Raw genomic sequence first — 24,446 nt, 5'->3', positions numbered from 1 at the left:
CGAGGAATTACCCCAGAGCAAAATACCATACTCCAGATGGGAATGGAAGAAAGCAAAATATGACTGGAGTAACAGCTGTTTGCTCACACTGTTTCTCAATTTGTACAGTAAAAAAAGTACACGGGCTAGTTTGCTGCACAGGTGATTGGTGTGTTCTTCCCAGGAGAGTTTTTGGTCTGTGTGCAATCCAAGTAGTTTCACTGCTTTGTTTTTACTTTTTGTAGCTTTTAGGTTAAAAATTATTTCTTCTGTTTTTGTATTGTTTATGCACAGTTGATTGGCTTGACACCAGTGACTAGTCATTTGCATTATTTCTCTGTTGTTATCCAGCACAGATTGTAAATTGTCACCTGAGGTTATTAGTGTTATATCGTCAGTGTACAGTATATTCTTACATGGAATATAATTTGAGAAATCGTTAATATAGACAATGAACAGGAAAGGCCCAAGAACTGAGCCTTGGGATATTCCTCTTTTTATAGGGAGTATTGCTGATCTCTGTTTATATGCATATACAAGCTGTAACCTATTGCTTAAATAAGATTTGAATAAGGTGAGTGGTATATCTTCAACACCATAGTATTCTAATTTTTTAATGATTATGTCATGAGACACTGAATCAAATGCTTTGCTTAAATCAATAAGTGTTCCAGATATATGCAGCCTCTTTTCATATGCTTCATATACGTTGTTCACCAAAGCTTCAATTGCTTTTACAGTTGATAGGTGAGACCTGAATCCGAATTGCTGTTCATTTAGTAGTTTGTTGCTTTCAAAATAGCTGTATAGCTGAATATGCATACAATTTTCTATTATTTTGGATATGATTGGTACTATTGATATGGGTCTGTAGTTGTTTGGGAGGTTTTTATCACCTTTTTTATACATAGGTAGTGTAACTGTGAGCTTAAGACATTCTGGAAAAATTCCTTCATCTAGTACTCTGTTTGACAGTGAGAGAAGTGGCATTTTGATTTCCTTTGCTATACGCTTTATGATGAAATTACTGAGTCCATAATAGTCTTCTGTTTTGGAATTGCTTAGTTTGTTTATCGATTTGCAAATGTCATTTAGGGTGATAGGGGTCCAAGTATATTTCTCACTAGTCTGTTTTGTATGAATGAGTAGTGTTTCTGCATCTGTGGTAGAATTATTGAGTGGAGTGGTAGTGGCACTATTTACAAAATAATCATTGAGTGTATCGCAGTCTATAGGGATGTTGTTTTCTTTATTGATGTTATTAATTTCCTGTTTTATGACTTTCCAAGCTGCTTTACATTTATTTTTGGAATTCAAATATATTCATCATTTGCATTGCACTTAGCCCCTTTTATTTCTGATTTGTAAAGTTTTCTCATATTTATGTAATTTGCCTTGTCTTGATCACTTTTTCCAGACTTATCCTTCAGAATTAGGAGTAGTATCCTAAGTTTGTTAAGTTTTGGAGTGTACCACTTGTTAGTAGGCCACTGCTTATGTGTATTATTAGGATATTGTCTTTTTGTTACAGTGGGGCACGTCTTTTCTACAATGTGCTTAATTTCTGTGAGGAAAATAGTAAAGCATTTGTCAGTTGTTTTATTATTATTAATTTTATGAGACCAATCAATTTCCTGTAATTCATTAATCATGTTATTTACATTGGATTCTCCTAGAAGTCTATATGTTACTTGTCTTTCTTTAGGGTTGAGTTTTGTATTTTCTATTCGAAGCCATAGTCCTGCATGATCTGATATTCCTAATTCTATTACATCACATTCAAGAGTATCTTTATATACATTACTAATTATGTTATCAAGACATGCATACTGTCTGGTGGGCTTTTCATTAAGACAATAATAGTTCAGTAATTTCAGAGAATTAACCATATAGATAACATTTTTCTTCTTTGCCCTTATATCTATGTTAATATCCCCTACAATTATAATTTTATGTTGTTTATATTTGGACAACTGCAAAATTAGAGTGTTAATTTTTTCTATAAATATTATTTCATCAGATCTTGGAGCTCGATACACTGACACAATTACAATTTTTTGTGTGTGCATTACCATACCAGCTACTTCAAATATGCCTTCAAGGCACATTTTGCTAAGGTCTACTACTGAATAATCTAAATCTAGTTTGCTTTTAACATAGATTGACACTCCACCATGTGAAATGCTTCTTCTGCAATAGCTAGTAACTAGCAAATATCCTGGAGGAACACACAAGCCTATTTCAGACTCTTTCATCCAGTGTTCATTGATACACAATATACTGCAGTTAATTTTATCAAGCCAGTACTGCAGTTCATTGATTTTACCACGAAGTGACTGTACATTTATATGTAAAAGGAGAACATTGTTATCTGCACAGAAAGGTATTTTGATGTCACAAGGTCTTGTATGTTCATTTATTTTCACCGATTGATCTAAAACAACACAGTTATCTGAATTAATTACTTTTCTGCATTTTTCCCTTATCGTGGTTTCTACCCTTCCTTCCCCTGTAACGTTGTATTGCCTAAAAAAGGAGGTCCATAAGTGTCCATACAAATAGTGTCTTTTAAAACTAGACAGTTGCGTTCGTGAATTTCGTTTATAATTTTGCTTATCTCGTGACAGAGTAATTTTTTACCCTTGTAATTCAGATGCTCACCGTGTTCAGTGTGCAGATTTTTCGTCAGTCTGTTAATATCTACTACATTGCATTTTGCGTAAGTAGAGCATAATTGTTTTATTCTAGCATTGGTTTTACGAATTTCTTTATTCACAACAACAGTGTTTTTCATCATATTTAAGTTTTAAAAAATTCCTCAAACCTGTTATGCACTTTCCGGCTTCGTTATGAGCAACGTCGTTGGCACCAGTCACACAAACAACGATGTCACTGTTCTTCAGTGTATTCCCGTGTTCTGAGACACCTTCAATAACGTTTGAAAGAATGTCTGCCTAACTTTATAAAAACCCATGTTTGGCATGCCTTTAAGCCCAAACCATTGTAAGATTTGGAATGGGACATTTAATACTTCGTATTTTCATTTTATTTACAGTGGTTTTCGTTTTTTGATTTGGAGACCCATGTCTTTTTACGGTCCTTCTCTGTCAGAGGCTTTCTGGCAGGTGTAGCAATTGAGAGGGTTTCTTGTTTTATGCAATGTACCTGAGATGCACTATTTTAGCCTAATTTAACCTCTGTTAAATGAATTTTATGGATTCACATTTTGTGTATGTACATGTGGTTTTTTTCTGTATAATTTTAGTATAAGTTCTGTGTAGTTCTTTTAATGCTAATAATTTGGAATGGCATAGTTACATATTTATAACTTTGGAGATGCACGTGAAGATGGGACTTAGGTCCCAAAACCAGTTTGCACTTTCATTTTAGAAAATAAAAAAAATTACAACTGTGGTGAATCCTGTCATTGATGATGAACATCAACAGCTGTAGATTCCCATCAACAGAAACATGAAAGAGAAGGTAGTTTACATCCTTTATATGGTGGCTGTGAAAGTTTCTTATTCTTGCCAAATGTTTTTTTCCTAATTCTTAGTATGTGGTCAACTACTTATGTATCATCATCATCATCATCATCATCATCATCATCATCACTATCATCCAGCAATCACAGGTCCTGCAAACAATGTGCTGTATCCACAAACTGACACCATTCCTTTCTGCTTTTTCTTGCTCGGTTCCTCCAGGTATCTCTCCAGGGCTGTCAGGTCCTTTGTCATGTCATCTACTCAACACTGCCATTCTTGTTGTTTGGGGCATCTGATGTTTGATTTCCCTTCAAGTGCCTTCTTCATCTGTCTTTATTCTGGCATACAGGCTACATGGACTGCCTATTGCATTCTTTAGCTCTTCAGCTTCTGTAGGATAAGCGTCTTGTGCAGTGTTGATTATTTGCAAGTTCTAGGCATCTCATTATAAAATAATAAACTTAGTTTACATATGCAAAAATACACAAACTGTATAAACTAAAGGTGAAATTAACAGTAGCACCAAAAATTTTGCAGCCTAAATAGTTTTTTTCAATGGCTGTAAATAGCTAATGCATAGCATTGAGTTTGTCCAATTTAGTGCAGACATGTAGGTGATTATGTATTTGTAGTTTACCACATTCAGTAGTGATGATGATGATGATTACCTCTGCCTCAAGTACTTCTTGCAGAATTGTTTAATTTGATCAAAAAGTTGTACTACAGGTTATTACACATCAAGACTGTATTTTCAGTGAGAAATGTGTGAGACTTTATACTGTCAACTTTTTACAGGCTGTGTGAAGCATGCAGTTCTTTGGAATGAACTGTAACTGTAGGACAGAACTGGGAAGGTAATGACACAATAATTAGATTAGATTAGATTAATACTAGTTCCATGGATCATGTGGAATGAGTCAAATTTTCGAATACATGACATAATTAAGTTAATTTAACAGCATACTTAAGTTAATATAACAACTTTTTATTTTTTTGTGTTTTTTTAATTTATTTTTTTATAATTTTTTGTTTTCTTTTTTTTTCTTTTTTTCTTAATTTATATCTAAAAATTCCTCTATGGAGTAGAAGGAGTTGTCATTCAGAAATTCTTTTAATTTCTTCTTAAATACTTGTTGGTTGTCTGCCAGACTTTTGATACTATTTGCTATGGAACACACAACAACAAAAAAGTCATCATTGAAGTTGGTCTACTTCACAATAGTATTTAACCTGTTATTGGCATCTGTTCGCTATAGGTCATGTCATAAATAACAGCAGTTTCATCCGATATTGCCTCATACTGATGTTCAGGTGTTATACCTGGAAGATAAAATGTGATTCAAATTTATTATTATTATTATTATTATTGTTATTATTATTATTATTTTTTTCCTTCCGTCATTGTTATTCATATGAAATCTGAGGCTGGTATACCCGTAAGATGGACTAACTGGAGTTTGTTGCAGGCATTTAAAAAAAAAAAAAAAAAAACCTTGAAAACTGACTAGTTAGACATCACCACCTTCTCTTATGCAAATTATACAACTAACAGTAAATTACTTTGCTTTCTTGGCTAATTATAACAATGTTACAATTATTGGAAATCTTCATTCTGTACCTTTTAGTAGCATATCCTAGTAAACGCAGATTATTTTTGAAACAGTATGCTGAGCAAGATGTACTTCTCAAAAATTTCTAAACTGACTTGGAATTTTCATATAATTTATGTCTTTGTTATTTTTTCAGATGCTGTTTATATGTATGTCAGTTGGAACATAGTTTCTTCAGTCAGTCAAAAAATAGAAATCTCATCTCAAAACTTCCTGTGAAAGCATCTAGCTCAAGTTCTTTGCAGTCAGATAAAACATCAGATTATTTGACAATGGGTTTCATTATTCAGGATGAAAATGAAGATGATGATACATGGTAAGTAGTTGAACTAGGCTCTACAATTATCCCATAATGATTATTGCTCAGAATTTAACTCAGTATTTTCCAGAAGGTCTTCATAAAAGGGAAAAAGGAAGGAGTGCATTTTTCTAAATTCATACAAGCTCAAACATTGTGTTTCATAATGCTTGTAGTAATGAATTACTATACGGCAGTTGTGGTATTAGAGGGTGTTCGATGCTACTCAAGGTACAGCATCTGACATGAGGTACCAGCAGTTGGAATTTATGTTAGGTCAAAGGTAACTACCTATTATAGAATTTTTGAACCAAAATACTACCTTTAGAGGTAAGATGGACAAATACCACAGAAGAGAAGAGAGGTAATGTTTACATAACCCTAAATGTTGAATCAGAGCAGATTCCAATAGTCTGAGTCAAACCAGGGTGCAAATGGATGGCACTAGAAATTAAATATTAGTATGACTCCTCTCATCTTTCTTAAAATATTATATTCTAGAAGACAGAAACTCTTCTTCAAACAAAATGTATCATTTGCTGGGCAACAGCATCCAAACAAAATGTGTGCCTGGAAGCATATCATCACTTTTTGGAACTATTTCCAGTGAAATATGTTTAACATGACTGTTTTCCTTATTCTTGTTTATTTTGTCTCCAAATTGGACAGCAATACAAAATATAAATGATGTAAATAAAATAGAAAGAAACTTCCACATGGGAAAAATATATTAAAAACAAAGATTCCAAGACTTACCAAGCGGGAAAGCGCCGGCAGACAGGCACATTAACAAAACACACAAACACACACACAGAATTACTAGCTTTCGCAACCGATGGTTGCTTCTTCAGGAAGGAGAGGGAAAGACGAAAGGATGTGGGTTTTAAGGGAGAGGGTAAGGAGTCATTCCAATCCCGGGAGCGGAAAGACTTCCCTTAGGGGAAAAAAAGGACAGGTGTACACTCGCACACACATACACACACATATCCACACATCCATCGGCGGATGGATCCTTTCGTCTTTCCCTCTCCTTCCTGAAGAAGCAACCATCAGTTGCGAAAGCTAGTAATTCTGTGTGTGTGTTTGTGTGTTTTGTTAATGTGCCTGTCTGCCGGCGCTTTCCCGCTTGGTAAGTCTTGGAATCTTTGTTTTTAATATAAAATATAAATGATTATATGTAGTCTTTCATTTTTATTTAAGTACTGATACCTGCAGGGTGAAAACAGAGTATATGTGTACAAAGGATGCCAAAGATCTATATATTAACCTGCAAGGAGAACAACTGACACTAGTCAAGAAATTTAAATATCTATGCTCTTACATGCAAAGTGATGGAGGACTGGAGGCCGAAATACAGGACAGGATAAATAGTGGATGGAGGAACTGGAGGAAACTGAGCGGAGTACCGTGTGATAAGGTTAGCAGCAGAATGAAAGGAAAGCTTTACAAATCTGTAGTGAGGCCTGCGATGCTGTATAGCGCATAAACTTGGCCAATTACAAAAGCCCAAGAGAAAAAGATGGAAGTGGTAGAAATGAGAATGTTAAGGTGGATGAGTGGGGTGACATGAAAGGGTAGACTAAGGAATGAATACATCAGGGGAACAGTGAAAGTGGAGCCCATATGGAAGAAGGTCCAAGAAAGTAGGCTAAGATGGTATGGACATGTTCAGAGAGGAGGGGAGTATTATTTGGGGAGAAAGTTGAAGACCCAGAAATTGAAGGACCAAGGAGAAGAGGAGGACCGAAACTGAGATGGAAAGACAAGGTAGCAGGGGACCTAAGGGAGAAAGCATGGCTCAGAGAAGAAGCACTGTATAGACATTTATGGAAGAGAAGAATTCACCAAAGCAATTCCGACCCCACATGATGTGGGAAAAGGCTGAGATGATGATGATGATAATGATAATGATGATATTGGATAAAAAACTGTGTCAGTGATATTACTGGTTTGTCCCTGCAGTTCAAAATGACAAGTCTAGATTTAAATAATGAAACCTGGTATCAGTTGCTTATTTTTTTCCATAATATACATACTCTTGTTAACCAGCAGGCAAAATTCAGGTAATGTGGAATATCAAAATGAAAATGCCACAGTTTATCAAAGAAAATTCTAGTTACAGAAAATTAATTATGTTGCCACAGTTTCATGTCCTTTATGTTGCCACGTACTGATTTGAGTGTAACTTACTCTGAATACAAATACAGGCTTTATTTCACTTGAATGGATGTGGCATGAAAGCTTCACAAACTTATGTTGTAACAGAAGTTTTCATTTTGCAGAATTAATTGATGGTGGTGGGGTATTTTGCAAAAATTACAAGTATTAATTATAAAGTTTTCAAGAACATTAATTACATTTCCACTTTTAATGAAACTTATTTTATATTTCATGGGTTTCAAAGATAGTTTGTCTGAAACTAATAATGCCAAAACACCTTGTGTTTTACCCCTTAAACATGAAATTGGGTAAAACCAAAAAGGATGTATTGCACTGTTTTAACCCCTGTATTGGTACGTAAGAAAACCAATGATAATAATCATTAGCGCGGCCGCTGTAAGCGTCGATAAAGATATATTTTGCTACGCCAGAAAGTGAATAACAAATGCTAAAAATTCCATTCAATTTTTTTGTCAGTCATTAGAGAGACACTATCTTTCGTTCTCATGGAGAGAAGACGTTTTTCTTGTAAATCACCCCTCTTCTTACCTACCAAGTTTTCTCAAGATTATTTATTTACACATTAATCATTTTTTTATAAGTTTTCAAGGAGCTGTTTTGCTGAGAGAAACAAATAAAAAAAATCATTAAAGCATCTACACAGTGGATAATAATAAACATCAAGAGAGAGAGAGAGAGAGAGAGTGAGAGAGAGAGAGAGAGAGAGAGAGAGAAAGAAATGGGTTAATACTTACAATTGACTATATGAATCAGTTTTTTCTTTCAGGAAGTGATGTGTCTCTGAAGATGCTTCATGATAATCAACCTTTCACTATGGAGCACTGAGCACCGAGCCAACCTGGTGGCTAGTAAGCTTGGATGCTGAATAAAAATGGTGGGGGTGAAAGGCAAATACAGTACCACAGAAATTGGAACAACTATTTTGGACTGTTAGCCATCTTGGATTCTGATGTCATTGATAACATCCTGGATTGCCGTCTTTGATTGTGATATCATATGCCTCGGCTAAAGTCTGCCATGTTGAATTTTAAACTTAGTCTCCACCTTGGATTTGTATAAATGTTCATCTTAGATTCTATACTTAGTGCAAGTAATTTGCTTCCACTGTAATGTCATGGGAAAATCCAATAGGACAAGAGAAATCTGACAACTGTGCAGGCTCTGCCAGCTATGGAATGTTTTTGGGTTATAAATAGGTGCCATAACTGTTAAATAGTATTGCTGTTGTTATGGTCTTCAGTCCAAAGACTGGTTTGATGCAGCTTTCCATGCAACTCAATCCTGTGCAAGCTTCTTCATCTCTGAGTAATTACTGCAACCTACATCCCTCTGAATCTGCTTACTGTGTTCATTGGTTGGTCTCCCTCTACAACTTTTACCCTGCCCACTTCCCTCCAGTACTAATTTGGTGATCCCTTGATGCCTCAGAATGTGTCCTACCAACTGATTCCTTGTTTTGGTGAGGTTGTACAACAAATTTCCCCTCTCCCCAATTCTGTTCAGTACCTCATCATTAGTTACATGCTCTACCCATCTAATCTTCAGCATTCTTCTGTAGCACCACATTTCAAAAGCTTCTATTCTCTTCTTGTCTTGGTGAAGACTGCCAGTCTCGCTAGCAGGATGAAAGCAGAGCTCACCATCTGAAGCATCGTCGACAGGACTGACTGCGGACCTTTGGTACAGAGCCGAGTGGAGGGTCTGAATCAGAGGCTGAGACGGTTCTGCGACCATGTGGGTTGCAGATTCCTCGACTTGCGCCATAGGGTGGTGGGGTTTCGGGTTCCGCTGGATAGGTCAGGAGTCCACTACATGCAACAAGCTGCTACACAGGTAGCAGGGGTTATGTGGCGTGGGCTGTGCGGTTTTTTAGGTTAGATGGCCTTGGGCAAGTACAGAAAGTGCAACAGCCTCAACGGATGTGGGGCAAAGTCAGGACATGTGGGGGCCAAGCAGCAATCGGTATTGTAATTGTAAACTGTCGAAGCTGCGTTGGTAAAGTACCGGAACTTCAAGCGCTGATAGAAAGCACCGAAGCTGAAATCGTTATAGGTACAGAAAGTTGGCTGAAGCCATAGATAAATTCTGCCGAAATTTTTACAAAGGTACAGACGGTGTTTAGAAAGGGTAGACTGCATGCAACTGGTGGTGGAGTGTTCGTCACTGTTAGTAGTAGTTTATCCTGTAGTGAAGTAGAAGTGGATAGGTCCTGTGAATTATTATGGGTGGGAGTTACACTCAACAACTGAACTAGGTTAATAATTGGCTCCTTTTACCGACCTCCTGACTCAGCAGCATTAGTGGCAGAACAACTGAGAAAATTTGGAATACATTTCACAAAAAATTTTCTCAGCATGTTATAGTCTTAGGTGTTGATTTCAATTTACCAGATATAGACTGGGACACTCAGATGTTTAGGAAGGGTGGTAGGGACAGAGCATCGAGTGACATTATACTGAGTGCACTATCCGAAAATTACCTCGAGCAATTAAACAGAGAACCAACTCATGGAGATAACATCTTGGACCTACTGATAACAAACAGACCCGAACTTTTCGACTCTGTATGTGCAGAACAGGGAATCAGTGATCATATGGCCGTTGCAGCATCCCTGAATATGGAAGTTAATAGGAATATAAAAAAAAAGGGAGGAAGGTTTATCTGTTTAGCAAGAGTAATAGAAGGCAGATTTCAGACTACCTAACAGATCAAAATGAAAATTTCTGTTCCGACACTGACAATGTTGAGGGTTTATGGAAAAAGTTCAAGGCAATCGTAAAATGCGTTTTAGACAGGTACGTGCTGAGTAAAACTGTGAGGGATGTAAAAAACCCACCGTGGTACAACAACAAAGTTAGGAAACTACTGCAAAAGCAAAGAGAGCTTCACTCCAAGTTTAAATGCAGCCAAAACCTCTCAGACAAACAGAAGCTAAACTATGTCAAAGTTAGCGTAAGGAAGGCTATGTGTGAAGCGTTCAGTGAATTCAGAAGTAAAGTTCTATGTACCGACTTGACAGAAAATCCTAGGAGGTTCTGGTCTTACGTTAAATCAGTAAGTGGCTCGAAACAGCATATCCAGACACTCCGGGATGATGATGACATTGAAACAGAGGATGACACGCTTAAAGCTGAAATACTAAACACCTTTTTCCATAGCTGTTTCACAGAGGAAGACCGCACTGCAGTTCCTTCTCTAAATCCTCGCACAAAGCTATAGACCTATATCTCTGACGTCGATCTGTTGTAGAATCTTAGAACATGTTTTTTGCTCGAGTATCATGTCATTTTTGGAAACCCAGAATCTACTCTGTAGGAATCAACATGGATTCCGGAAACAGCAATCGTGTGAGACCCAACTCGCTTTATTTGTTCATGAGACCCAGAAAATATTAGATACAGGCTCCCAGGTAGATGCTATTTTCCTTGACTTCCGTAAGGCGTTTGATACAGTTCCGCACTTTCGCCTGATAAACAAAGTAAGAGCCTACGGAATATCAGACAAGCCGTGTGGCTGGATTGAAGAGTTTTTAGCAAACAGAACACAGCATGTTGTTATCAATGGAGAGACATCTACAGACGTTAAAGTAACCTCTGGCGTGCCACAGGGGAGTGTTATGGGACCATTGCTTTTTACAATATATATATAAATGACCTAGTAGATAGTGTCGGAAGTTCCATGTGGCTTTTCGTGGATGATACTGTAGTATACAGAGAAGTTGCAGCATTAGAAAATTGTTGTGAAATGCAGGAAGATCTGCAGTGGATAGGCACTTGGTGCAGGGAGTGGCAACTGACCCTTAACATAGACAAATGTAATGTATTGTGAATACATAGAAAGAAGGATCCTTTATTGTATGATTATATGATAGCGGAACAAACACTGGTAGCAGTTACTTCTGTAAAATATCTGGGAGTATGCGTGCATAACGATTTGAAGTGGAATGATCATATCAAATTAATTGTTGGTAAGGCGGGTACCAGGTTGAGATTCATTGGGAGAGTCCTTAGAAAATGTAGTCCATCAACAAAGGAGTTGGCTTACAAAACACTCGTTCGACCTATACTTGAGTATTGCTCATCAGTGTGGGATACGTTCCAGATCGGGTTGACGGAGGAGATAGAGAAGATCCAAAGAAGAGCGGCGCATTTTGTCACAGGGTTATTTGGTAACCGTGATAGCATTACGGAGATGTTTAACTAACTCAAGTGGCAGACTCTGCAAGAGAGGCGCTCTGCGTTGCGGTGTAGCTTACTCGCCAGGTTTTGAGAGGGTGCGTTTCTGTATGAGGTATTGAATATATTGCTTCCCCCTACTTATACCTCCCGAGGAGATCACGAATGTAAAATTAGAGAGATTCAAGCACGCACAGAGGCATTCCGTCAGTCGTTCTTCCTGTGAACCATACACGACTGGAACAGGAAGGGGAGGTAATGACAGTGGCCCATAAAGTGCCCTCCACCACACACCGTTGGGTGCTTGCGGAGTATAAATGTAGATGTAGATGTAGAAACTGTTTATTGTAAATGTTTCACTTCCATACATGGCTTCACTTGATACAAATACTTTAACAAAGGACTTCCTGACACTTAAATTTATGCTCGATGTTAACAAATGTCTCTTCTTCAGAAATGCTTTTCTTGCCATTGCCAGTCTACATTTTATATCCTCCTACTTCAACCATCATCAGTTATTTTGCTTCCTAAATAACAAAACTCATTTACTGCCTTTAGTGTCTCATTTCCTAATCTAATTCCCTCAACATCACCTGATTTAATTCAACTACATTCCTTTATCTTTGTTTTGTTTTTGTTGATGTTCATCTTATGTGTCCTTTCAAGACTTTGTCCATTCCGTTCAACTGCTCATCCAAGTCCTTTGCTGTCTATGACAGAATTACAATGTCATTGGCGAACCTCAGAGTTTTTATTTTTTCTCCATGGATTTTAATTGCTACTACGAATTTTTCTTTTGTTTCCTTTACTGCTTGCTCAATATACAGATTGAATAACATCGGGGAGAGGTTACAACCCTGTCTCACTCCCTTCCCAACCACTGCTTCCCTTTAATGCCCCTCGACTCTTATAACTGCCATCTGGTTCCTGTACAAATTGTAAATAGCCTTTCGCTCCCTGTATTTTATCCCAGCCACCTTTAGAATTTGAGAGAGAATATTCCAGTAATCATTGCCAAAAGTATTCTCTAACTCTACAAATCTGTAAACGTAGGTTTGCCTGCACTTAGCCTATCTTCTGTGAGAAATTGTAGGGTCAGTATTGCCTCGTGTGTTCATACATTTCTCTGGAATCAAAACTAATCTCCCCCGAGGTCGGCTTATATGAGTTTTTTCATTCTTCTGTGAAGGATTTGTGTTAATATTTTGCAGCCATGTCATACGAAACTGACAATTTGGTAATTTTCACACATCTCAGCACCGGCTTTTTTGGACTGGGATTATTATATTCTTCTTGAAGTCAGAGGGTATTTTGCCTTTCTCATACATCTTGCTCACTAGATGGAAGAGTTTTGTCATGGCTGGCTCTCCCAAGCCTATCAGTAGCTCTAACGGAATGTTTTCTACTCAGGGGCCTTTATTCGACTTAGGTCTTCCACTGTTTTGTCAAATTCTTCATGCAGTACCATATCTCCTTTCCTTCATCCTCTTCTGTTTCCATAATACTACCCTCAAGTGCATCTCCCTTGTATAGACCCTTTATATACTCCTTCCACTTTTTTGCTTTCCCTTCTTTGCTTAGGACTGGTTTTCCATCAGTGCTCTTGATATTCATACAGTTGGTTCTCTTTTCTCCAAAGGTGTCTCTAATTTTCTTGTAGGCAGTATTTATCTTACCCCTAGTGGTATATGCTTCAACATACTTACATTTGTCCTCTAGCCATTCCTGCTTAGCCATTTTGTACTGCCTGTCAGTCTAATTTTTTATACATTTGTATTCTCTTTTGCCCACATCATTTATGGCATTTTTATATTTTCTTCTTTCACCAGTTATATTCAGTATCTCTGGTGTTACCCAAGGATGTCTACTAGCCCTTGTCTTTTTACCTACTTGATCCTCTGCTGCCTTGACTATTACATCTCTCAAAGCTACCCATCTTTCTTCTGCTGTATTCCTTTCCCTTGTTTTTTGGCAATCATTCCCTAATACTCCCTCTGAAACCATCTACAACCTCTGGTTTTTTAAGTTTATCCGGGTCCCATCTCCTTAAATTCCTGACTTTTTGCAATTTCTCCAGTTTTAATCTACAGTTCATAACCAATAAATTGTGGTCAGAGTTGACATCTGCCCCTGAAAATGTCTTACAGTTTAAAATCTGGTTCCTAAATCTTTGTCTAACCATTACATAATTAATCTTAAACCAGGTCTCTTCCATGTATAAAAACTTCTCCCATGTTCTTAAACTAAGGGGTAGCTATGATTAAATTATGCTCGGTGCAAAATTCTACCAGGCAGCTTCCTCTTTCATTCCTTTCCCCAGTCCATCCTTTTCCTACTATTTAATTCCAGTCCCCCATGACTCTTAAATTTTCAGCTCCCTTAACTATCGGAATAATTTCTTTTATCTCATCATACATTTCCTCCTTATCTGCAGAGCTAGTTGGAATATAAAGTTGTACTACAGTGGCAGGTGTGGGCTTCGTGTCTGTTGTGGCCTCAGTAATGCGTTCACTATGCTGTTCAAAGTAGCTCGTCCATGTTCCTGTTTTTTTTTTTATTCATTATTAAACCTACTATTGCACTACTAATATTTGATTTTGTATTTATAACCCTGTATCAGTTGACCAAGGGTCTTATTCCTCCTGCCAACAAACTTCACTAATTCCCACTATATCTAACTTTAACTTATCTATTTCCCTCTTTAAATTTTCTAAATTACATTCCCTGTTAACGGATTTGACATTCCGCACTCCAATTGGTAGAATGGCAGTTTTGTTTCTCCTTATGATAACATCCTCCTGGGTAGTCCCTGCCTGGAGGTCCAAATGGGGGACTATTTTACCTCTGGAATATTTTACCCAAGAGGATGTCATCATCATTTAACAATACAATAGAACCCCATGCCATTGGGGAAAATTATGACTGTAATTTCTCCCTTGCTTTCAGCCATTCACAGTACCAACACAGCAAAGCTATTTTCATTGATATTACAAGGCCAGATTAGTCAGTCACCCAGGCTGTTACTCCTTTAACTACTGAAAAGGCTGCTGCCCCTCTTCAGGAACCAAATGTTTGTATGCCAGAGAAAAACCCACTAGGATATGACTGTGTTGTGGGGGTCTTTGGTAACAGAACTGAACACTGTTGAAAGCTATGATATTTCATCTATTAGTAGCCCCATATCAGCATGTTCAGTATCTTAGTGATGCGGAACTTGTACCAACCTATCATTGTGTATCTGTGGTCTGGTCTACCCTATAGCACTTGCAGAACTCTACAGCTTGTGCACATTCAGTGAATTTATTTAATGTAGTGATATAGTGGATAATTTGTTACACTTTTTACTGTAACAGGGGCATTTTGTTATAATTTTGCTGTTACTTGAAGCATTTTGTTACAGTTTTGCTGTAACATGGAGCATTTTATTACAATTTTACTGTAGCTGCAGACAGTTTGTTACAATTTCAGTGGAACAGAGACACTTTGTTACAGTTTTATTGTAGCGTGGAGCAATTTATTGTGCAGTAACATGTGGATCTATGGGATGAAGTGTTGTGTAGTCTGCACAGTTTAGCATTATCAATACAATGTGTTTATTAGTTCCCCAACTCAGTCAATGAAACCAAGGGTGTAAACGTCATGCTGGAACAGGAGTAGTAGGAGCCCAGCTGTGTGTATAATCCAATCTGTGGAACATGTAATTAACTAAATAACTTACTTACTCACATTGCACCCACTCCTTATCCATATCTCTCAAGGAATTGGCATCATTCTTTTCCAAAGTATTGTATAAATATACATGGACTGCCAGTCAAGGCTTACATTCACTGATTTCTAGTAGTATACCCTATTTTTAGAGAGATATTAATAGTCAAGGGCACTGATGCCTGGGGGCAAGGGGGGAGTGTGGCCCCCCAAAGCTCTCAGGGAAAGAAAAAAATGTAGTGCAGTCAGGTGATATTCTTTCAATAAAATGATTGAGAAGTCGGTATTACATAGGTCTTTAACAGTGTTGGAATTGGTCTTTTTTAATGGCTGCTTGCATGTCGTTGTTCACCTCCCAAAGTGTTAATAATACTCCAAGCCTCCAGGTTTTGCCTCTCCAAACCTCCAGCTACAAAGTGTGGCCCCCCAAAGCTCTCAGGGAAAGAAAAAAAATGTAGTGCAGTCAGGTGATATTCTTTCAATAAAATGATTGAGAAGTCGGTATTACATAGGTCTTTAACAGTGTTGGAATTGGTCTTTTTTAATGGCTGCTTGCATGTCGTTGTTCACCTCCCAAAGTGTTAATAATACTCCAAGCCTCCAGGTTTTGCCTCTCCAAACCTCCAGCTACAAACTATCATACGGTTGCTATTGTTAATTATGGCAACAGTTTATAAGAAATATGTATAATATTGTACACTGCAAGTCTTGTGTAAGTAAGGTGGAGGCAGTGTACTTATATTAAGCAGTTAAAATTCTAGTGTAGCCATAAATTTCTACATTTTCCATGATTTCTCTCATTTGTTTAAGGCTGAATTGCTTCCCCAACCTGAGCCTGTGCTATATAAAGTACATGCCAATATATTCATGATGGAAATGCAGAGCTGTAAATTTTGCTGCTTCTGTGGTTATGAAATCACACTGTAATTTCTTTCCTATGTTGCTTCCACTGCAAGTGTTTTGTTTCTGTGTACTGTCTTCAAGAAAGACAAAATTTATAAGATTAATGAGCATTACACGTGTATCAATTTTTCTGTTACTCTGTAAATTTATTAAAAACAAATTGTGTGCTGACTAATGCACAGTTTATACAGAGATTACAGTGTAACTTATCTATTAGTCAGCACATGATATATTTTTAATAAATTTACAGATGGCATACTTAATTGCTCTAAGTTAAAATGGTACCACCATTTTCAATTGCTTGTTACAGACTGACTAAACTATTGTAAGGCCAACTTTAATTTTCTATTAATTTCCTCATCGTGATTTTGCCAAGTAAAGCTTACATGGTTACTATAAATTTATTTTTAAATTAAATGGCAAATCCACCTTTCTGGAAAGAATGCATTCAGAAGCAGGAAACTGACATAAAATCAAATATAGGAGATTTTACTATTTCTGTGTTTGAAAAAATTTTCTGTCCATCTGTCGGTAAGTCTTTCATATCGTGAAAAAGGAATTCTACATCTACATCTACATCTACATCTACATCTACATCTACATCCATACTCCGCAAGCCACATGACGGTGTGTGGCGGAGGGTACCCTGAGTACCTCTATCGTTTCTCCCTTCTATTCCAGTCTCGTATTGTACGTGGAAAGAAGGATTGTTGGTATGCTTCTGTGTGGGCACTAATCTCTCTGATTTTATCCTCATGGTCTCTTCGCGAGATATACGTAGGAGGGAGCAATATACTGCTTGACTCTTCGGTGAAGGTATGTTCTCGAAGCTTTAACAAAAGCCCGTACTGGGCTACTGAGCGTCTCTCCTGCAGAGTCTTCCACTGGAGTTTATCTATCATCTCCGTAATGCTTTTGCAATTACTAAATGATCCTGTAACGAAGCGCGCTGCTCTCCGTTGGATCTTCTCTATCTCTTCTATCAACCCTATCTGGTGCGGATCCCACACTGCTGAGCAGTATTCAAGCAGTGGGCGAACAAGCGTACTGTAACCTACTTCCTTTGTTGTCTGATTGCAATTTCTTAGGATTCTTCCAATGAATCTCAGTCTGGCATCTGCTTTACCGACGATCAACTTTATATGATCATTCCATTTTAAATCACTCCTAATGCGTACTCCCAGATAACTTATGGAATTAACTGCTTCCAGTTGCTGACCTGCTATTTTGTAGCTAAATGATAAGTTATCTATCTTTCTATGTATTCGCAGCACATTACATTTGTCTACATTGAGATTCAATTGCCATTCCGTGCACCATGCGTCAATTCGCTGCAGATCCTCCTGCATTTCAGTACAATTTTCCATTGTTGCAACCTCTCGATACACCACAGCATCATCCGCAAAAAGCCTCAGTGAACTTCCGATGTTATCCACCAGGTCATTTATGTATATTGTGAATAGCAACGGTCCTATGACACTCCCCTGCGGCACACCTGAAATCACTCTTACTTCGGAAGACTTCTCTCCATTGAGAATGACATGCTGCGTTCTGTTATCAAGGAACTCCTCAATCCAATCACACAATTGATCTGATAGTCCGTATGCCCTTACTTTGTTCATTAAACAACTGTGGGGAACTGTGTCAAACGCCTTGCGGAAGTCAAGAAACACGGCATCTACCTGTGAACCCGTGTCTAAGGCTCTCTGAGTCTCGTGGACGAATAACGCGTGCTGGGTTTCACACGACCGTCTTTTTCGAAACCCATGCTGATTCCTACAGAGTAGATTTCTAGTCTCCAGAAAAGATATTATACTTGAACATAATACGTGTTCCAAAATTCTACAACTGATCGACGTTAGATATATAGGTCTATAGTTCTGCACATCTGTTCGCCGTCCCTTCTTGAAAACGGGGATGACCTGTGCCCTTTTCCAATCCTTTGGAATTCTTCACTCTTCTATAGACCTACGGTACACCGCTGCAAGAAGGGGGGCAAGTTCCTTCGCGTACTCTGTGTAAAATTGAACTGGTATCCCATCAGGACCAGCGGCCTTTCCTCTTTTGCTAAGTGTTCGATCTTAATTGCTCATTGATAATTACAGTCATATTGAAATGCATTGAAACATGACAGAAAAGACTGTTTACATTGGTGTGTGTCCTTTTTTTCCAGTGTTGATGTGTATAGTTTCCTAGCTGGACCTGCTTCATCTGTGACTACTACAGATAACATCATAGAGCTCATTCAAGAGAGTAATGCAGATATTACTTCACATGGTGTCCTGAATTATCAATATGCAGCTAAAGTCAGTTGCATTCTGTCACAGCAAGTTGACAAGTAAGTATGTATTTAAGTTTTATTTGAGACTCTGAAAGAGAGTCAAGCATAAAATATAATCGAATAGTCTTCGGAGAACAGGTAACAATGTGCAGGTTTGCAGTAAACAGAGCTGATCATGAATGATCAGAAGAATGAGAAAACAACATAGTGAATTCATGGAGAGATTTTTTAAGAATAAGAAACTTTCATATCGCGTAAGAAGTAAAACCAGTTTCTCAGTACCTATGATACAACACTCAATGAAAGGTCAACATACACTATGTGATCAGAAATATCTGGACACCTGGCTGAAAATGACTTACAAGTTTGTGGCGCCCTCCATCAGTAATGCTGGAATTCAATACAGTGTTGGCCCACCCTTAGCTTTGATGACAGCTTCCACTCTTGCAGGCATGTGTTCAGTCAGGTGCTGGAAGGTTTTTTGGGGAATGGCTTCACGGAGTGCTGCACTGAGGAGAGGTATCGATGTTGGTCGATGAGGCTTGGCACGAAGTTAATGGTCCAAAACATCCCAAAGGTGTTCTGTAGGATTCAGGTCAGGACTCTGTGCAGGCCAGTCCATTACGGGGATGTTATTGTCTTGTAATCACTGCACCACAGGCTGTGCATTATGAACAGATGCTTGACAGTGTTGAAAGATGCAATCGTCATCCCTGAATTGCTCTTCAATAGTGGGCTGCAAGAAGGTGCTTAAAACATCAATGTAGGCCTGTGCTGTGCCACGCAAAACAAGAAGGGGTGCAAGCCCCATCCATGAAAAACACAACCACACCATAACACCACCACTTCTGAATTTACTATTGGCACTACACACGGGCATTTGCCATACCCACACCCTGCCATCGGGTTGCCACGTTGTGTACCATGATTTGCCACTCCACACAACATTTTTCCATTGTTCAATCATCCAATGTTTACGCTCCTTACACCAAGCAAGGCATCATTTGGCATTTACCAGAATGATGTTTGGCTTATGAGCAGCTGCACAACCATGAAATCCAAGTTTTCTCGTCTCCTGGCTGACTGTCATAGTACTTGCAGTGGATCCTAATGCAGTTTGGAATTCCTATGTGCTGGGCTGCATAGATGTCTGCCTATTACACATTATGACCCTCTTCAACTGTCAGTGGTCACTGTCAGTCAGCAGATGAGGTCAGCCTGTACGCTATTGTGCTGTACGTGTCCCTTCCAACTTCCACTTCAGTATCACATCGGAAACAGTGGACATAGGGATGTTTAAGAGTGTGGAAATCTCCCATACAGTTGTATGACACAAGTGACACCCAATCACCTCACCACTTTCGAAGTACATGAGTTCTGCAGAACGCCCCATTCTGCTCTCTCATGATGTCTAATGACTACTAAGGTCACTGATATTGACTACCTGACAGTGGGTGGCAGCACAATGCACGTAATATGAAAAACGTGTGTTTTTGGGGGTGTACGGATACTTTTGATCACATTGTATATATTTGGGTATTGGCTTCTTCAGCACAACAGCAGTTAATTTCTTCCCACAATTTATCATTTACTTAGTTAAAGTTCATGTTGCTTGTTCCATAAGTTTCCAAGTGTGCCCCTGAGATGTCACTATAGCGCTGTTAATAATTCAGTTAAAAGTTTCCAGCCATTGTCAGTATGGTCAATGACTCACTTATGACAGTAAATTCATGTACTTGTGTCATAAATGTGCTCCAAAATTCAAAGTAAATATGTGACACATAACATAATTGTTAACACGACAATGCCACTTCTGTCCATAGATTTAGGCTGCTTAAAAGGAACTACATCAGATATAAAATTGTGGAAATGCTAGGGTAAAATAAACTGAGTGCCACTTGTAGAAACTGCAGTGTTTGCATCAGGTGCTAATAGCTGAGACATATTTTTCATTGTATTTGTGAACAAGTCATGGCTCCTTATTGCGAATTCCATTGAACAAGTTTAGCTTGTTATTGAAATTTCATTCATTAATCTAAGTGCCTTTTATTTGTGTGCATCATGGTGTATTACAATTAGATTATTTGTTTTCAGGCTGTTTGATGATGCAGCACTCAAGCTGAATTTGAAAGCTCTTAGCAATTTCTTATTAGCTTTGTGCAGTGCTTCACAAAAACAGTTATTTGCTCAACACTCAGGAATTGTAAAAGATATGCCACTTTCGGGTAAGCTGTGGTGGCGTAAGACTCAGCCATGCTCACCTTTAGAAAGTCATCATCAACTACTGCTTCACCGTGTTGGGGATGTTACACTTAAATGTATTCGCAGTGGAAGACCTCTCATACATATAATGCAGGTGTGGTCAATTGTTGGCCCACATTTCATGGAGGTAAGATCTAGTGGTAGAGTGTACAGTGAACCTTTTCCATGGTAATGAAGAGCAAATTAAAATACAAAATCTGTAAATAAAGATATCTCGCTAGAAGTAAAGAACTGACAGGTGGAGTCATTTCGCAGAAATGACAATAGGTTACTCTGCACATAAAGAAAACATGCCATGAATGTCAGTTTGAAGAGGGAAAATGAGACTGTTAAACTAAATGTGGATGGTACCTTCATTGATGCATAACAAGCACAGAGTTTCTGGTAATGAATATTGATTGTCAATTGAAGTAGAGTGGTCACATGAGGATACTTGCAAACAGAGTATCTTCAGCATGTTACATTCTGAGTGTCCTGTCATCAGCGTGTAGCAGCTAATGTCTTTTATTTACATACTGTTCATATAGATACCTAATTCATACACCATCAGAAAAAAATTAGTACACTTGAAGTGACAATGTTGATTTTGATCCAATGATGGCATATGTCACCTGGTTGATAGTAGATGTTTTAAACATTTTATGGCTCTGATCTCAGCAACCGTGTATGCAATAATATAAAATGTAATAGTCAGCCAACTGGTAGTAAACAATAAAAAAATATTAACCATGTTTTGGTAGTTCCGAGACTATCTTCATCAGAATGGTAAAGGTTTCCAAAAAAATATATAAGGTACATAAAATAGAGGCATACCTGAAAATTAATAATGAAAACCAGACAACTGTTCTTACATGAAATCAAATAACAACTTTAAACTTTCATCAACAGTGCTCTCATCAAATGACGTGTTTGTGTCTCACGAGTCAAGAATAAAAATCATAATAAAAAAGACAGACAGTTATCACAGAATATAAAACCATGGTTGCAAGTGGAGGCACAAGCTAACAGCTGTAGCCGACTAAGTCTGGCACATACACAGTGCAAGAGGCATCAGAGTAAACAGCATGTAAGCCGACACTGCCATGAGATGGACATGGGGATTAGTACTGCCATCTAGTAACAAAACAGCAACTTATAAACATCTGCATTCAAAGCAAAATTACATGGCTATAGGTATACAATAGTAACATATAGTACCAAGATAATAGGAAATATGGAAGTCTGCAAAAGTAGTAAATCAGCCTTTCTACAGGTAGTTTTAAATAAAGTAAAAAATTGACAATGACAGTTGAATAAGGGAAAGTAGCATTTCCGACGCTGCTGTGGGGAAGTTTCTTTGCTTGACAAAAGTTTAAAATATAATGTTATGTCACAATTATCTAACAAAAATGTAAGAGAGAATATGGTTGTAGATTTGAAAACTAGCCTTGACAGTGCAAAAATAGACACCTCTCGTCAGGCCAGAATAGCATAATACTTCTAATAATGAACTTAAAGTAAATGATGCTTTAATAATGAAGCCTGCTAAAGGGAATGTCATTGTCATTGCTAAAAAGCAAGAAATTGTTATGAAAACCTTGGAGTTTTTTAAGGAAATTGATGCTAAATGTTTACTTGAACCTTGCCGAAAAAGGCAGCTAATTAACATGAACAAAAAAGTTCTGAAGTTACATGTACAATTTACAGTTCATAAATTAGGACATCCTGTACATCCCATTTCGAATAGTATGAATAGTGCCTACCATGACCTAGCTAGGTTTCTCCATGACATATTGAAAAAATCTTTTGTTTTCCAGAATAATTATTCTATCTCTGACAGTCAAAACTTGGCCAATAAAGTTAAAGAAATACATTGTGATCAAGATTCTGTGTTAATATCTTTTGGCATTAAAAATCTCTACATGAATGTGCCAGTCAAAACAGCATTGCACAAAGTAAAAAAAAAGTTATTGTTCTTTAAAAAAGAAATTTCTGACAAATAAAGTACTGATTTTATGAATTTGCTTCAGATCATGGTTAAATATAATTATTTTGAGATCAGTGGACAGTTATATCAACAACCTGATGGTCTTGCTGTGGAAAACCCATTAGCAGGAATGCTAACAGACATTTTTATAAATTATCTAGAAAAAATTTTTTTGAAAATTTTTCAGCTGCTGCGTTAGGCTTTATTTCATATTCTAAATATGTTGATGATATTTTGATTATTTATAGAGGACCAAGTAACGGGATTGATAATCTACTCAAAATTTTCAACGAACTTTACGAAACAATTACTTTCACCTGTGAGCTTCAAAACGAATTCCAGCAATTACACTGATGATGGTAGGTGACAAAATTTCCTTTAATATCTTCCATAAAGAAACTTGGACTGATCAAATAGTGCCTTTTACTTCAACACACCCCCAGTTTCATGAAAAGCCTTCTTTCGTTCAGCTGTCCATGCGGCAATTGCTGTTCCCTTATCCAATGAAAATCATGAAGCAGAAATAAATTTGATCAGAACTATTGCAGTTAATAATGACTATGAACCCAACATAGTAAGTAACATTTTCAATAATAAAATGAAGAACAGAATCACCACTCTGGGCGTCTCCTTTAATGACCAAAATGATTAGAAAAATTTTATTTCTGTACCATTTCTTGGTCCTGATCTTACAGACTACAGCATCTTATGCAAAACAAATATGATTGCAAAGTAGCTTTTTTCACCAATAATTCTGTAAAAAATAATCTTATTCACAATCTGGATTCAACATAGTCTCATTTGCGAAAGTCATTCTATAAAATTGTCAGTGGCTCCTGTCTGACCTATTACATAGGACAGACATGGCAAGCTGTATCTGTAAGTTTTAGAGAACATCATCTAGGAAAAAAAGGTACTGATATTCATAATTCATCCTTTGCCGAGCACTTGTTAATCGCAGGGCATAAACTTGTAGAAGTGCAAGATGTCAGTATCCTACATTCCGAGAAAAAAGATCTCAGAGTTGATATCCTTGAAGACTTGGAAATTTTAAAACACCTCTTGCTTAAAGATGGTTTTATTCTTAACGAACAATTACAGTTGCATAATAAAAACTTCTTTCGAGATTTGTAGCTGTTACTTAGATTTGCCTGATTTTCAAATTCTTCCGTACAGTAGTGTTGGGAATGTTCCCAATAGCAGAACTATGTATATCAGATGGGAATTGTAGAAAGCAAAGTTTCACTAACATAACTTTAATAACGTCTTTCTTTAGATCCGACAGTGTCACATAGATTATTGATGTGTTCTCAAAGCAATCATATACTTTTATTATGATAATGTTGTCAACTGCTTTCACAGTAGGGAGGGTACATCTGAAGCCATTACTGTGCAGGACAGATTAGATTGATATATTCATAATACTGATTCATCTGCTAGTGCGTACAGTACTATCTTATTTCAGAAATTATTGGGACAAATGAAATAGGTCAGTAATTGTCAGTTTGTGCTGTGTTACCTTTCTCATAGACAGTCGTGATTATGGATATTTTTAACCACTCTGGGTTGGCACCATTCCTTTACATTTTGTTTATTAG

The 24,446-nt window shown here is 37.5% G+C and overlaps 1 protein-coding gene across 1 annotated transcript in view; it reads left to right on the top strand.

Annotated features, from left to right (window-relative positions):
* The window catches only part of LOC126335351 (brefeldin A-inhibited guanine nucleotide-exchange protein 3), a 295,547-nt gene that overhangs the window by 205,908 nt on the left and 65,193 nt on the right, over nt 1-24,446 (top strand). Inside the window, exons 19-21 of the mRNA XM_049998536.1 lie at nt 5,214-5,393; nt 18,513-18,677; nt 20,715-21,009. Coding sequence (XP_049854493.1) covers nt 5,214-5,393; nt 18,513-18,677; nt 20,715-21,009 — 640 coding nt within the window. The remainder of the gene's footprint in view (nt 1-5,213; nt 5,394-18,512; nt 18,678-20,714; nt 21,010-24,446) is intronic.

The sequence above is a fragment of the Schistocerca gregaria genome, chromosome 2 (genome assembly GCF_023897955.1).
Source record: "Schistocerca gregaria isolate iqSchGreg1 chromosome 2, iqSchGreg1.2, whole genome shotgun sequence".
NCBI lineage: Eukaryota > Metazoa > Arthropoda > Insecta > Orthoptera > Acrididae > Schistocerca > Schistocerca gregaria.
This window is presented reverse-complemented; position numbering and strand designations above follow the sequence as displayed.